We start from the raw sequence: 14,967 nt of genomic DNA, 5'->3' as shown, positions 1-14,967 counted from the left end.
TCTCCAATGTTATGGAGGTCAAGGAGGAGATAACGCAAGACATGGAAGCACACATTCAAGCTACAAAGGACGAGCTCCCAAAGGGTGGGCCGAAGTGCCATTAAGGAGTGGATAGAGGTAAAGAAGAAGCACAAGTCTACACCCTCTTCGGAGATTATCAATGAGCCCTTGGAGAAAGAAAAAAGGAGGACTCGCGTGCTTCATGTGCAAGTTACTTGCATGCCTGAGGGGACCTCCCCTAAGGCCGATGTTCTAGAGCTTTGCAAGAAGCTCAAGGTTGATGTTCATCCCTTTGTGAATGCATGGAGAGCCGGAACATACACTACACAACCACGCTCTCCACTCATTCACTTCCCGGATCTTTCGAGTCGCCATGCATTCATGGATACCCGCAGAGCCCTTAAGGGCGAGACCATTTACTTCTCGGATGATCTTACACCCACACAGGTGGCTCATCAGAAGAGCTCCACGGAGAAAGTTATGGATGCCCGTAAGAAGGGAAAATGGGCGGTTTACCAAAATGGGAGAGTCGTCATCACAGAGAAGCGCACCAAATAGGGGCGTAGGGCCTGTAAGACACCACATTTGGACATGGTGGTTTGGAACTGCAATGGCATTTTATGGTCAGATGTAGGTGGTCTCCAAGATACTTTCACTAGACAAGATGTCATCTTCTATACAAAAACGCACCAGAGTCCTAAAGAAGTCTACCCAAGGTTGCAGGATATCAGTGGGAGTCTGCATACTATGGGAAGACCCACACATCGGGGGGGTCGAGGATCTAGAGGTGTAGCAATCCTTTTTCGAGACCAGTTACAAGGGATGATCAGTATAGTCTGGAGAGATAACGAGGCAAGATACATGTGGATTTGACTCTAGCTCACACCCTGTAACAATCCTTCAAAGAGCTATGGAAGGATTTCTAGGATTTTGTCTCAAAAGAATCCAGGAGTACAATGAACTCACCCATGGAAGGGTTGGTGACCCTAGTGAGTTATGTGGACTCCTAGAAGGGTTGGTGACCCTAGTGAGTATGTGAACTCATGGAAGGGTTGGTGACCCTAGTGAATCTATGAACTCATGAAAGGGTTGGTGTTATCTGAACTCATGGAAGGGCAGTTGCTCTGGTGAGTACAGTACTTGGATCCTGCATGGGTGGTGCCTGTGGTCGCGACTATTTTGGTGTACAAGATGGCAAGTTGGGAGATTTAATCCAAATCATTGCGCACCAACATTTACCTATGAAATGCACTTGCATGTGTGACTTGTTTTGTTTGCCTTGACATTGCCTAGTATTTTTCCTGTGAGGAGAAGATTTGGACAAGGCCATTTTGTTCTACATAGGAGTCCCTAAAACTATCACCCTAGATGCACTGCCCATATTTGTGCAAGGGCGGTCCCTTAGTTATAAACACTACACTGGGAGACCTTTGGTATCGCATTACCCATGCAAGCTCTTTTTTGGAGACAATTGGGAGCTCCAACTGGGAGAGACACATTTCCATGTTCTAGTTCCTCAAGCACTGTCGACGACTCCCCTCCCAACCTTCCCTCACATTCAAGCTTGAAGCTCCATAGTTTGTTAGTGTTTTTAAAAAAACCATATTTTATCGTACGGTATCCCAAAATTTCATATCGTACCAAAAATTCCCATACGGTATCGTATTTTTGTACCGTGACAACTATGGCGTGTGTGTACACCTATTTGCGACTAAGGCGGTGATTTTATGTGTTTTGCAAGTGGTAAGTGTGCACACTCAACCCTATTTAATTATTATTCCTTTGTCCACTGAAGTTTATGGTTTTGCAGGTTCAAACTCATTAAAGTTTGGGTGGACAAACTTATAAGTTATACGAGAGTTCACATCGGGCTGGACTTTATTAATGTACCGAGGCCAAATATATGAGCACCCAGGCACCAAGTCAAAATCCCATGAGTTGCTAAAAGAAGCTGAGGAGTTATTTTTTGAAGCCCATGAGTTGCTTTTCTGGGAGGCTAGTGTGCTGAACAAGTCAAGGGAGCCAAAAAGAGCAAGTCAACTTCTTCAAGGGGGAGCATAGGGCTGTTGGACAGCATACACAGAAGACATGAAGCTGGTCGCCTGCTTCTACATATATTAGGGAGCTGTAAGACTTCAAAATCAGCATACACAGAAGACATGAAGCTGGTCGCCTGCTTCTACATATATTAGGGAGCTGTAAGACTTCAAAATCAGCTGTCACATGATCTAGGGAGCTGGTCGACTGAGTCCTCTCTCTCTCTTTCTGCTGGTCGCATGTCCTATTAGCCTGGAACAGCTAGTCGACTAGCACACAGGGTGCTACAGGGCTGGCTGACTTGCACACAGGCTTCCAAGGGCTGGTTGTTGCCTTTCTCCTATCTCTCCACAGGCTGGTTGTGCTGTATTACAGCATAATTCCGAAAGATATCAAGGACTTCTTTGGTCGAAACAGTTACAAGTTGTGCCTGGCTTCTACTCTGCTCCCTGGGGCTACTAAACGATTTGGCCAAAATGCTGTTTGGGGCTGCTAGACAGCAAGCAGGCAGTTTTTCAGTAAAGAAGACCTAAAGGATGCTGTCCCGGGTGAGCCTGGTGAACTCATGTATGATCTGATGGAACCTTCGGATGGCCAAGAAGCTTGAAACATAGCTGGTTGTGCAGACAGCAGTGTAATCAAGAGAGCAGTCGGTGACTATTTTGCCCTGGGTTGGTGACCGAGGGCTTGTTTTCTTTGGAGGGCAGTTGGCGACTGCTTTGTCCTAGGTTGGTGACCGAGGGCTTGGTTTTTTCTAGAAGGCAGTTGGTGACTGGGTTGGTGACCAAGGGTCTGTTTTCTTTGCTGTATTTCACTGATTTGGATAGAGTGGATCTCCCAGGCACCCACATCTTGTACAACAGAATACTCTGTTGGTAATAAAGATGCTTCGGGGCGGGGGGGGGGGGGGGGGGGGGCGCTAGCCCAACTTCAGCCCCTAATGTTGTGTCATGTGCAAGATTATCTTATGTTGTTTTAGGATGTTTATGTCTTATGATGCTTGTGACAAATGTATTGGTATATGCTCATGATGTGATGGATGAAACCGATAGGTGACCCGAAACAATTGATCAATGGACAAACACTTCAGATGCCAAACAAAGATGTGAAAACGTAGCGGAAATAACCATAAACAATGCTAAAAGGAACACAACACTGAGCCGGAACGGCCGGGCCCTCGTAGGAACTTCTTTATTCACATAGAAGCTTTTACAAGATACCAAGGTGCAGGTGTGAACAACACCAGATCTTTCCACAAAGCATCAACACAAATGTTGTTCAAATAATCTATCCGGTGCCAAGATGCAAACACCTCTAGAAGCTGCCGAAAACTGTCACAAAACAGTCCCCAAATCAGCTCATAAACCATCCATAAATCAGCCCGGTACGGAGCCAAGAGTTGCCCCGAACTCCTGTCAAAAGTGCGCAGCGGAAAGCGTGAGACATAGGCATAGAGAGAAAGAAAACAAATCTGCATAATGATGAAGAAGCAATGATACAAACAGCCATGTGCAAGGGGTGGTCCCCGTAAGTGAGGGCATGATGAGCAACTCCCCTGAGGAAGGACCCGGGCCTGGAAGCCCCTGTCAAGGTGAGTACAAATGAGAAGGAGGCAAGCCTTATATAGCCCCAAAATAAGCTGGCTAACTTGCTCCAGAAAAGACCACGACTAGCTAAAATAAACATGTGAAAAATGGGTGGTCAACCCTACAACCAAGGGCCCTGAACAGAGGAAAAAGTATGGTGCTGCCCGAGATAAATCTGGGCACCCCTGATACACAACTTGGGCACACTACCAGGAGATGAATAATGCTAACACCCCCTCTCAGATCCTGGGAGAGAAACCGGTCCAAGGAGCTGGAAAAAGGAAACCTCCAAAGCAAGTCGAGAAGTCGATCTGCTCCCGCCTCTGCCACGTACTCCAAGAAACTTCTCCCGATGCAGAAGTCCAACAAAATCCAAAAAATGAACCACCAGATGTCCATATCTCCAACCCAATCTGTATCACACCAGTCCACACAATGTGCTCCCTCTTCAGCCCAAGAAAGGATGTCATCTGACTCTCTACCTCCAAGAAAAAAAATCTGCTCCTTAGAGAACACCGCCAAACTGTCTCCCTGTTGGCACCCCCTCTAGACACCCTAGAGGCCCACAATGTCTACATCAACCCTGGTACTCAAGCCTCCAACTCTGAGCTTGTTGAGCACCAATCTTCAGATACAAGGTTTCCGGATCTCCATGTATCCCTCGGTCCAAGAATGCCTCTCTGTCCTGCTAACACTCCAAGTGGAAGAAACATACCTCCAACACTGTAGCTAACAGTCCTGCTGGCACCTGACCTTTAAAACCTGTATCCATAACTTGCCGTCGCGTGATGGGACTACTACTCACACACCCCTATGAGTCACCCAATCACATGGCAACACCCCCTGAGCTCTTTGGTGTTAACTATGGCACTGAGCTCAAGAAAGCTCTCCTACCAAAACCTGACACCCCCAGCTGGCAAGCTCCCAACTAGTCACGTGTCCATGTGGAACCAACAATCCACAACTCATCATCCCAAAGCACAATCTGATGTCAATCATCTGCTCCAAACTGCTGCTCCACTGGTACCTACCTGTACCCAATGAACCTATACACCTGCCATGCATCCTGTTCCCATCTTGCAACTGAGCAAGTACCTGTGAACCTGACAACAGCTCTCGTCACCAAGTGACCTAGCCTGCCTCTACATGAATGCCGATATCAACCTGTACACCAAGCTTCCAAATCAATGCTCATCCTAGGGATGAAGACTCCTGTGCTTGTACCCTGTAATCCAGAAGGCCATCTGCTTGGGGAATAGGAATGGCTCACCTTGCCAAGTAACCACATCCCCCTCTCAAAGTGAACACCCTGAGAACCTAAAGGAAACACATGTACACCAGTAAAACTATGCTAAACTGGCACAAACTCATAGACTCCCTCTGCTGTCGAGAAAAGACTAATTGTCTTCTACACACACCTCGAGGATGTGAATCCAAGTGTGCACCCATGAGTCTGAAAACTCTGACAAAGCAAAGATTGGCCGAGTGTCAAATCCCCATAGGATCACCCCGTAGAACGCTCCTGATACAAGACTCGAAACCTGCAAACAAACCAAACAAACGTGAAGGGGGTGCAGGTCTGACTCACCTCCCAACCTTGACTGCCGTGGGCAAGCCCACAAGTCTTGGCTGTCCCCACCAAGCCACGAGCTGAGCTAATTAGATGGACGCACCGACCAATCTCTACCTCGTGACGTCCCATACCGCCACGAGGCTACCCTCGCGGGCCTCGAGACTGTTGCCGGCCTCGGCTTCATAAAGTAGGTTCACGTCTGCACTAGATCCAGGCTCCTGACCATAGACCTCCCACAAAGACACGCGAGACTCTATGGACTAATGACTAACCTTGGCCACCCTTTTATAGGCTCTTGGCCGGTCACTGGGAGTCCACACTTGGACGCCCACCCGTCCATACTTGGGTGCCCGCCCGTTAGTCTATCCCTAACTCAGCTCGCCAATAAGCCTGCCTATCTCCAAGCTTCCCCAAACCTTGAAGCTAGTCTTGTGTGCGTGTAGCACACGGTAGATACACACTGTGCACATGATATACTCCCCTTTCTCTAAGAGCTCACTCCTGAGCTCACTAAAAAGCCAGGGTAATCCCTCTGAAGGGTAGTCAATGTCTCCCATGTAGCGTCCTCCAATACACGACCCTTCCACTTGATCTTGTATTCCGTGATAAGTGTATTACGCAATCGTCTTTCACAAAATCCAAGAATCTTTTCAAGTTCGTGTGGAACAAATGTCATAGGATCACCCCGTAGAACACTCCTGATACAAGACTCGAAACTTGTAAACAAACCAAACAAACGTGCAAGCCTGACTCACCTCCCAACCTTGACAGCCGTGGGCAAGCCCACAAGTCTTGGCTGTCCCCACCGAGCCACGAGCTGAGCTAACTAGATGGACGTACCGACCAATCTCTACCTCATGACGTCCCATACCACCACGAGGCTACCCTTGCGGCCTCGAGACTACTGCCGGCCTCGATTGCATAAAGCAGGAGCACGTCTGCACTAGATCTAGGCTCCTGACCATAGAGATCTCACAAAGACACGCGAGACTCTATGGACTAATGACTAACCTTGGCCACCCTTTTATAGGCTCTTGGCCGGTCACCGGGCGTCCACACTCGGGCACCCGCCCGTCCATACTTGGGTGCCCACCCGTTAGTCTATCCCTAACTGAGCTCGCCAATCAGCCTGCCTAGCTCCAAGTTTCCCCAAACCTCGAAGCTAGTCTTGTGTGCGTGTAGCACACAATAGATACACACTGTGCACATGACACCGTGCAAGGGCTCAAGGCCATGTGGGAAGGCACCATTCCTGAAAAGAACACCTGCCTCCACTGCCTCCAGAAACGCAGATGAGATAATGCAAAAAACGCTACTGTAACCAACCGGCAGCACGTGTACCAAGAAGAAGAGAGGGAAGGGGAAAACACAGCACCTCCTCTGGGGGAAAACGCAGCCATGCTGCCCAGCACCCCCTCTGGAGAAAAACGCTGCCATGCTGCCCAGAATCTCCTCTGGAGGAAAAACCGCAGCCAGGCTGCCCACCTTCAGAGAAAAAAAACGCAGCCATACTGGCTGCCCTTCACCTGCTCACAAGGGCAGAAAACGCAGCCAATTGGGTACCTACTCTGGCCGCCCCGACTTGCAGAAAACGCAGCTAATAGGGGCTGCCCTGTAACTCCTCCAGCCGCCCCAGACAAAGACCAAAACGCTCCCTCCTCCTCTGCAACCAGCAGTATCAAAAAATGCAGAAATCCTTCTCTCAGAAAAAACACTTGAACACCTTCTGTAGAAGAGCCTCAACCCGGTGCTCTGATACCATGTCAAAAGTGCGCAGCGGAGAGCGTGAGACATAGGCACAGAGAGAAAGAAAACGAATCTGCATAATGATGAAGAAGCAATGATACAAACAGCCCTGTGCAAGGGGTGGTCCCCGTAAGTGAGGGCACGATGAGCAACTCCCCTGAGGGAAGACCCGGGCCTGGAAGCCCCTATCAAGGTGAGTACAAATGAGAAGGAGGCAAGCCTTATATAGCCCCAAAATAAGCTAGCTGACTTGCTCTAGAAAAGACTCACGACTAGCTAAAATAAACATGTGAAAAATGGGTGGCCAACCCTACAACCAAGGGCCCTGAAGAGAGGAAAAAATATGGTGCTGCCCCGGATAAATCTGGGCACCCCTGATACACAACTTGGGCACACTACCAGGAGATGAATAATGCTAACAACTCCGTGCCAAAACAGTTCCAAAATTGAGCCTCAAAAACTGTCCCAGATTCCTCCAAAACAGTCCCAAATCTCAGCTCCAAGATCAACCAGATGTGCAAGAGATAAGAGGTCATCTGACACCACCAATCCGTTGTACGGCCTGCACACATCCACCCTCAACACCTGCACAGCCAGTGCAAAGAGAGAGGAAAGATTGCTCCGCCGTTGTACCACTGTACGGCCAGTAGAGAGTGAAAAGCCTGCATCTGTTGTACGGCTGTCGTACAGACAACACAACAAGAATCCTGCCAGTCAGCACTCAGCCATCCACTGCAAGGTGCGCCCAACGCAAGAGAAGAGACAAAAGTCAGCTGTCCCACTGAAGAAAAATAGGTTGCTTGCTGATCATGTGTACAGCCAGCGCTATGTCTATGGAGAGGAGAACAAGCATGCTGCTGCATGGACAGATGAGAGAGAGACAAAAACCACAACTGTACCACTGTACGGCCGGTATAGAGAGGAAAGCCGGTTGTTGTCCTCTGTTCGACCTGCTGAAGAGAGAGAGAAAAGGTGTTGCTGTACGGTCAGATGAGGGATCTGCTGCTGTAGGCCAGCGAATCCAAAGAAAAGCATTGCTGTCCCCCTTCCCTGTGTCTAGGCGCCTCACTTCTTTCCTCTTTTATAGAGTCGACCTCCTCTATTTTCAGCATGTGCTTGCTTTTCCCTTAGCTAAAAGTGGCCTTTCCTCATAAAAATTATCCAAATTTGTGCTTTATACAACCAATCACTCTATAAATGACCCAACTTGCCATCTTTAGAGTACAGGTTATAAAAATATCTCATAAAAGGTAGGCGCCTGGCTTTTATTGACTTTTTGAGCCATGCCCAAATACTAATATGTCCACCCCTTTGTTAATAGTGTATGAGAACACTAACTCATCACTTTAATGATGAAAATCCCATGCCATCTTTGTCCAAATGCCGTCTTCCAAGCCAAAACCTTGCCGGTTAATGCTCCCGCTTTCTTTTGTGGAAAGATCCCCGTTCACACCTTGGTTCCACCTAGTGTATAAAACACTGGTCGAGACGGGTGAGGGACCAAATGGTGACATACCCTCCGTCTTATAAAGCAGTTGTCCGCAACTGTATAAACCACATACCATTGAGATATCCTTCAAGCATAGCAGATCTACTGCCAATCCACAATCCATGCATTAAAGCTATAACTGTAGATTCCACAATCCAAAGCTAGATACGAGCACAAGAGCCAACCATATCAAGAAAGAAACTTTATCCATATCTTGAGCCAACAACTCTGATAATAATAGCTCCATAAGCCACACATGTTCTATCATGTCAGGCTTCATAAGCCAGACATGTTTCCATCATGTCAAGCCTCAGAACTCACACATGTCTTGTCATGTCAAGCCTCACAAGCCACACATGTTACCATGTCAAGTCTCAGAAGCCACACATGTCTTGTCATGTTAAGCCTCAGAAGCCACACATGTTCTGTCATGTCAAGCTTCACAAGCCATACATGCTCTCTTGCCATGTCAATGGGCTCACACCAAAGTCCTTCAAACTCCTATTGACATGTCAGTGGGCTCACACCGGAGTCCTTCCAAGGATCCATCCACATGCATGCAAAAGGAATGTGCCATGGCATGATTGATGTGAGAAATCCTTCTCTGCAAAGTCGTCAAAATAAGCACATGTTCACACAAGCCAGGGAAGCTCAACTGGCACTCTGTTGTCCAAGACAACCCTGCATATCTTCGACTAACCATACGAGCGCAGAATACCTGCCATGTTGGTTTCAAAACAGCTCATAGTGAAACCGGCCTTCAGAAATCTGACGGGCGGTGGAACAAACACTCGCACACAAAACACTTCATCATCACCCATGAGAACCTGAAAAAGGAAAACAAACAGGGGAGCTAGAATGCTCCTGCAAATAGTACAAGGACACCGATTGGCCCCAAAACGCAGTGGCACCCCTTGCGGTATTTCTTTACTTGATCAAAAATGAGTAGAGAAGGCACACCTGTACGACACCTCCCTGCTTGAAAAGGTCTTCTCCACTCAACCATGGATCCCACGAACCCTTTCCCAAACAGCAGTAGGCCTGTACCAAACCATATGTCCTTCCTATAGTCACAGCCTGCATGTAACCTTGAGAAAACTATAAACTGTTCACATGAATCCAGAGAAATGTTCTCCACATGAAACCAAAGACCTGTATCCGATAAACCATAGACCTGTATCCATAAACCATAGACCTGTATCCTTGTTACCAAAGTCCTGTTTCTTCTCGAAAAACCAATGTCCTATTTCCATGACAGATAAATCCACATATGCACCATCCAATCACGGTGCCAAAAACCTAGAGAGAGAAAGATAGAGGACGTGTCAAGCAAATCCTGAATACACATAAGTCCAAGATGAAGAGCAACACACATCTCTTCCAAGAACATCATCCTGTGCATCTTAACTTAATCCTCTGTATCCAAATCTCGTAAACAAAGCCTACTTGCAAAGAGACAGAGAGACCCCTTGGCTCTTAGCCCCTCGGTGCCTCCTTCAGCTCACCTTCTTCAAGAGAGATAGAGAGAGACCCACGCTGACTGCTTCCACACATGCAGCCACCTGGCGTAGAGGGCCTCCCATCTGACTCGTCTGGCTGCGTGACTATCTGCAGAGAAACTCCTGCCTGACGCCTGCCTAGCTGCCCATTGCTGGTTGCCCATCTGGTTGCCTGCTTGGCTGCCCTATACTGCCCATTGCTGCCCGGCTCTAATCCATACATAGCAGCGGTAACACCTGGCGGCAGCAACACCTGGTCAACAGCACACCCGGCAGCAGCAGCAGTGGTTGCCCCTGGCGGCAGCGGCAGCGGCAGTAGCAGCAGCACCACCCGCCTGTCTGTAGCCATATGTGCAGCAGCGCCCAGCAAAAGCAGCACTCCAAGGATGCGCCTGTGAAGACCATCCGGCAACTCCTCTGTTCTCGAATCCAAGGTGATGCGCCTCACCACCGCACGACTCCACGAATCTCCGCCACCTTCGCTTTTTATAAAAAAACGATGCGCTTTTTTTTCTCAAAAATGCCAAAAGCCAAGGTTAAAAGAAACGCATGCTTTTCAAAAATATAATAGTAATATTTTAAGCATCAAAGGTTATTAAACCTTATAACTTTAAAAATCCTTTTTGTCCCCTTTCACACTTGGGTTGGCCACACTTATGAGTTTTCTTTTTCATATTAACTGATGCCTCACCACACTATCCATCCCATGCCCGTGCCCGTGCCCGTGCCCGTGCCCGTGCCCACCTGCTTGTTGTCCAAAGGGAAAAACACAAGGTCGTAACACATAGACTAAAATCAACCAATCCATGATACTTATAAATAATTCATGGTTTTGTAATTGCATATGCGACATATTCTAGCGTCCCATACCACTAGAATATTCCCCATATGAGATCCTTGTGTAGGCAACAGTTCTAGCATCCCATACTGCTAGGAGCCTCCAATACACAAGACCAAAACCATAAACTATTTATCAAAACCATAGAAAAACCTTTTCTAGAATCAGAATGTTTTCCAACGAAAACGCTTTTCAGAAAAAGAAATTTTCTTGAAACACATCTCAAAATAGATATGAGAAACACTCTCCACTTGCGTCAGCAAGGGAGTTTAACATGTATAAAATCCAAAATATTGGTAAAAGAAAAGCATTAAACATAAATACTTATCTCAATAAAAAGCGTGTCGCCAATATATTTATGTATAATCAAAATTTCTGGGACAACATCCCATAAATATCGAGGAGAAAGCCAAAATTCACAACACCCAAAATAGTATCTAAGTTTCCTCCGAAACTTCGTTCCTTTCATGGCAGGAACACTCGCTCCCAAAACAATCGGGCTTGGAACAACCCGCCGGTCCATTTTCCACCAGAGGAACTTGCATCTTATGTTTGTTGTGCTCCTTCCGAGACATCTTCCAAGCCATTCCCTCCCTAAAAGAATGCATGTCTCCACCTCAAACAATAGGTAGTTCCAGAACAGGAGCTCGTCTGCTAGGGACAGAGAATCAACCTCTTGTTTCAAGCTAGTGAACTGGGAGACATAAGAAGCCAGACAACCAATTTGGCCCAAGTGGCATAACCGAGTTCGGGTTTGAAAATCCACATTGGCATGAATGAACTGCTTATGGATGACCCGCTTAAATTTTTCCCACGTCGTAACCGTTTTTCTAGCGTGTTGTCGCCGTTGCCACCAAAGCAAAGCGATATCTTGAAGCAAGGATGCGGCCAATGTAATCTTCTTAGCATCGATAAGAACCATAGAGTCATAATACATGCGTAATTTATAAAGCCATTGTTCAAAGGTACGCTTGTTGCATTGTCCTCCATAAAAATCGGGGTGTTTAATTTCCAATTTCTCAAATTTACTAGCTTGCAAAAGACAATAAAGAGTCTTAAGATCGTCACCTCCTAGCTCATGGGGAATGATGTCTTCATTCTTTGGTACTATTGCTGTAGTGTCGACTACCAGTATAGAATTGGTATGAGAATGGCGATCCGTCTTCAACTGCTAGATCTGAGAAACCACTATGACCATGGGCTGTTGAAGCTGCTGCTGCTGGAATTGTTGTTGCATCTGCTACAAAGCCTGCTGCCACTCAGTTGGAGTTGGACTGCCAGGCTGGTCGATCGGACCCTCCATAGTAATAGGTTGAGATTAGGACTCTGAATGTTGGAACTCTGGGCTTTGTGGTTGCTAATGCCTTTGAGCCCTAGTGAGAACCATGAGCCAGTGGGTGAGGCACAAGCATGTTGTAAGCTGGAGAGGGTAGGTCGGGGGCTAGCAAGGCTGCTATGGACAACCCTGTGTAAGGAGAGGTCAATGGGAACCGAAGAGTACTAGGGCTAGCTGCCAGTGGGGACAAGGAGCAACAGGTTCTCAATTTTTTTTTGTTAATCATAGATCCCAATTTGCACACCAAATGTGTGTTGTGACCGTATGATGATGAATTTGCGGGTTTCTTGAACATCAAAGTGCCCGTATATAGTGATACATGCTCCTGATTATCAATTATCCATGACTGCTCCAAAATATTATGTACTTGAAAAGGGCCGCACTAAACACGCTGTTACAGCGCACACGATGTTATCGTATATGTTGATGCCTTGAATAATAATTTGGCAATGAGCAGATGTTTGCATGTAAGCCCACCAGCCAACTCCACAGGGGTACATGCTCTCAAAGGAGATGCACCGACAAACACAGCATATAAGTAGCGGATATGCATGCCTTTCCAACCTCCTAGTAAGCCTTATTCACCTTTATGCGCATCCATTCTTCAAATTTGATACCCCCCACACAAAAAAGGCTACCCTTACACTCCTTGTCCACCCTCTAACAAGCTCTTCCCTTCTCATTTTCCAGCAATTACAACAAATACATGAGTGCCAGCCCTGTACAGAACAGACACTAGCACATACAGAAGCAGTTGAACCAAGTATAGCAAGTACACATCGAAATAACAGTATTAGATAGCAGGTACTAACAAGTACGGTACAAACTCAGTGAGGGTACACAGCAGGTCCCAGCACATTCATCAAGTGAAGTGAAAGAAAAAAAGCCTGGCAACTGCTCCTTCGTGGAGGGCAGTCCACCATGTCAGTAGACTCAATATTTCTCATGAAGTGAAGGTAAGACTTACTGTTCATTGCCTCGAGGTCCACTACAAACTGCCTCCACCATGTCAGTAGACTCAAAATTTCTCATGAAGTGAAGGTAAGACTTACTGTTCATTGCTTCGAGGTCCACTACAAACTGCCCCCATTATTTCGTTTGTGATGATGTCTGTCATTGCCCTTCTTCCATGTACCTGAAAGATAATTAAAAACTCGACTATCAACATGGGAATGCTGTATGTTGAAGGCAAAATGGCACTTACACATGAAGCACAGAACAAGCTCACAATCTCTGAGCAGAAATAATAACGACCTATAAAAGACATGATGCTTCATCAAACCCATCCCTTATACAAAGCAATGATCCTCCAAAAAAGAAGGATTATGTTGTACTATGCTTTGCTAACCTGGAATAATGATAAAAAATCCTGGGTGATCGATTCAACATTTTCCTCTGATAACCTGTTCAGCAACCCTTACCACAGCAAAAACAAAAAAAAACAAAAAAACAAAAAAAACTAGCCAATTTCCTTTAAAACCCAGAGACAAACATAACTTAAACCACCAAAGAGCACTGTTGCTTCAGTTTAACCAACCTCTGCAGTGGCGTTGAAGCTGAGAAAGTTCATTTGAAGGGATACCCGAAACCCTAAGGTGGGGTGCCACATACATAACCACAGGTTGTCCATCCTCAGATTTAAATCTCTCTGCATTGGAAATGGCCGTCTCTTGTCCATCCTTTCTGTGGGAGTCAGCCCACTTTCATTCTCTTCTGCATCATACGGCTCTCTGCCATCCTCTTCTACATCTGAGGACGATTTGCAGGGACCACCTCCATCCTCGTCATCCATTGCATCAAGAGAACCATTGAGCTTGCTATCTTCATCAAAAAGTTCTTCAAAGACATCCTCTTCTGTTTCACTCTCATCCGGTACAATGCTTCCTTCATCTTCATCAGACTCCGCTGCTCCACCCTGCAAGGAATCAATCTTTGCACCTCTGGCAACTTTTTTAACACTCTTCCTATCTTCCAAGATGTCTGATGAAGAAACCATTCCCTCCAGTAGATCGGATAAGCCATCAGAGGTATTGTGGAACAAGCCGTGCTTCAACTTCAATTTCTTCCCTAGTCTCCTTTCCAATGCCAGGTCCTCTTCCGCACTAACACCCGCTGTCTTCTTCTTGTCCATCTCAAGATACTCTTCAAACTTCGTTCGCTTCACTTCACTCATCTTACCCACTGGCATCATCTGCATTTTTGACCTGACAATCTTTGATGGTCTTGTTTCTAGTCCCAATTCAGAAGTCTCATGTGTTTGTGAGGTGACTTTTTTCTTCTTTTTCTTCACCTGGCACAGGTTATATGATGTATGTATACAAATCTACCACGCACTTAAGCGAGGTTACGTATGAAAACGAGCTGCAGAATCCAAGCATACATGAGATCATGAATGAAAATGAACTGACCTGCTGGTGCTGAGTCCATGATTGCAGGCGCGTTGATTCTTAGCCTTCCTTGCATCTTTCCGTCTTTCTTTCCTTGATGATAATCCCTTTTCTTTACTTTCAAGAGCAGGCATGTTGGACGAAGCGTGTCTGTCTGCGTTCAAACAAGGCCGCAAGGTTGCAAGGTTTCTCTACAAAAGAGAGAGAGAGAGAGAGAGAGAGAAAGAACAGACTTCAAATTTGTAGCAAATGTGTTTTTAACAAATACATTTTTATTTGTTTATTTAATGGCCTAATGGACTAGTAATTTGTAATCCAAGCATGGCATCTCGTGTGTATACTTTTAAATTTTCAGTCAAGCCAAAATAATAATCATAATAATTTGCAACGACTTCCACCGAGGCAGTGATCTTGATGTCCAAGTTTCACACTAGGAGACCACAAGTTTAAGCTTTATGCTTTGAGAAAATTACAAT

General features: G+C 46.3%; 1 protein-coding gene across 1 annotated transcript in view; it reads right to left on the bottom strand.

Moving 5' to 3' along the window:
- Positions 1–14,735, bottom strand: part of LOC147605083 (MIF4G domain-containing protein / MA3 domain-containing protein) — a 107,283-nt gene extending 92,548 nt beyond the window's left edge. The window contains 5 exon segments of the mRNA XM_086794395.1: positions 13,157–13,239; positions 13,453–13,520; positions 13,642–13,666; positions 13,669–14,394; positions 14,513–14,735. Of these exon segments, the coding sequence (XP_086650521.1) occupies positions 13,157–13,239; positions 13,453–13,520; positions 13,642–13,666; positions 13,669–14,301 (809 nt within the window). The 5' untranslated portion in view covers positions 14,302–14,394; positions 14,513–14,735.
- Between the last annotated feature and the right edge of the window lie 232 nt (positions 14,736–14,967).

This window comes from Cibotium barometz, chromosome 60 (genome assembly GCF_041138505.1).
Source record: "Cibotium barometz isolate CiBa-2024 chromosome 60, ASM4113850v1, whole genome shotgun sequence".
In the NCBI taxonomy this organism is placed as follows: domain Eukaryota; kingdom Viridiplantae; phylum Streptophyta; class Polypodiopsida; order Cyatheales; family Cibotiaceae; genus Cibotium; species Cibotium barometz.
Note: the sequence above shows the minus strand (reverse complement) of the source record. Positions and strands in the feature narration are given on the sequence as shown.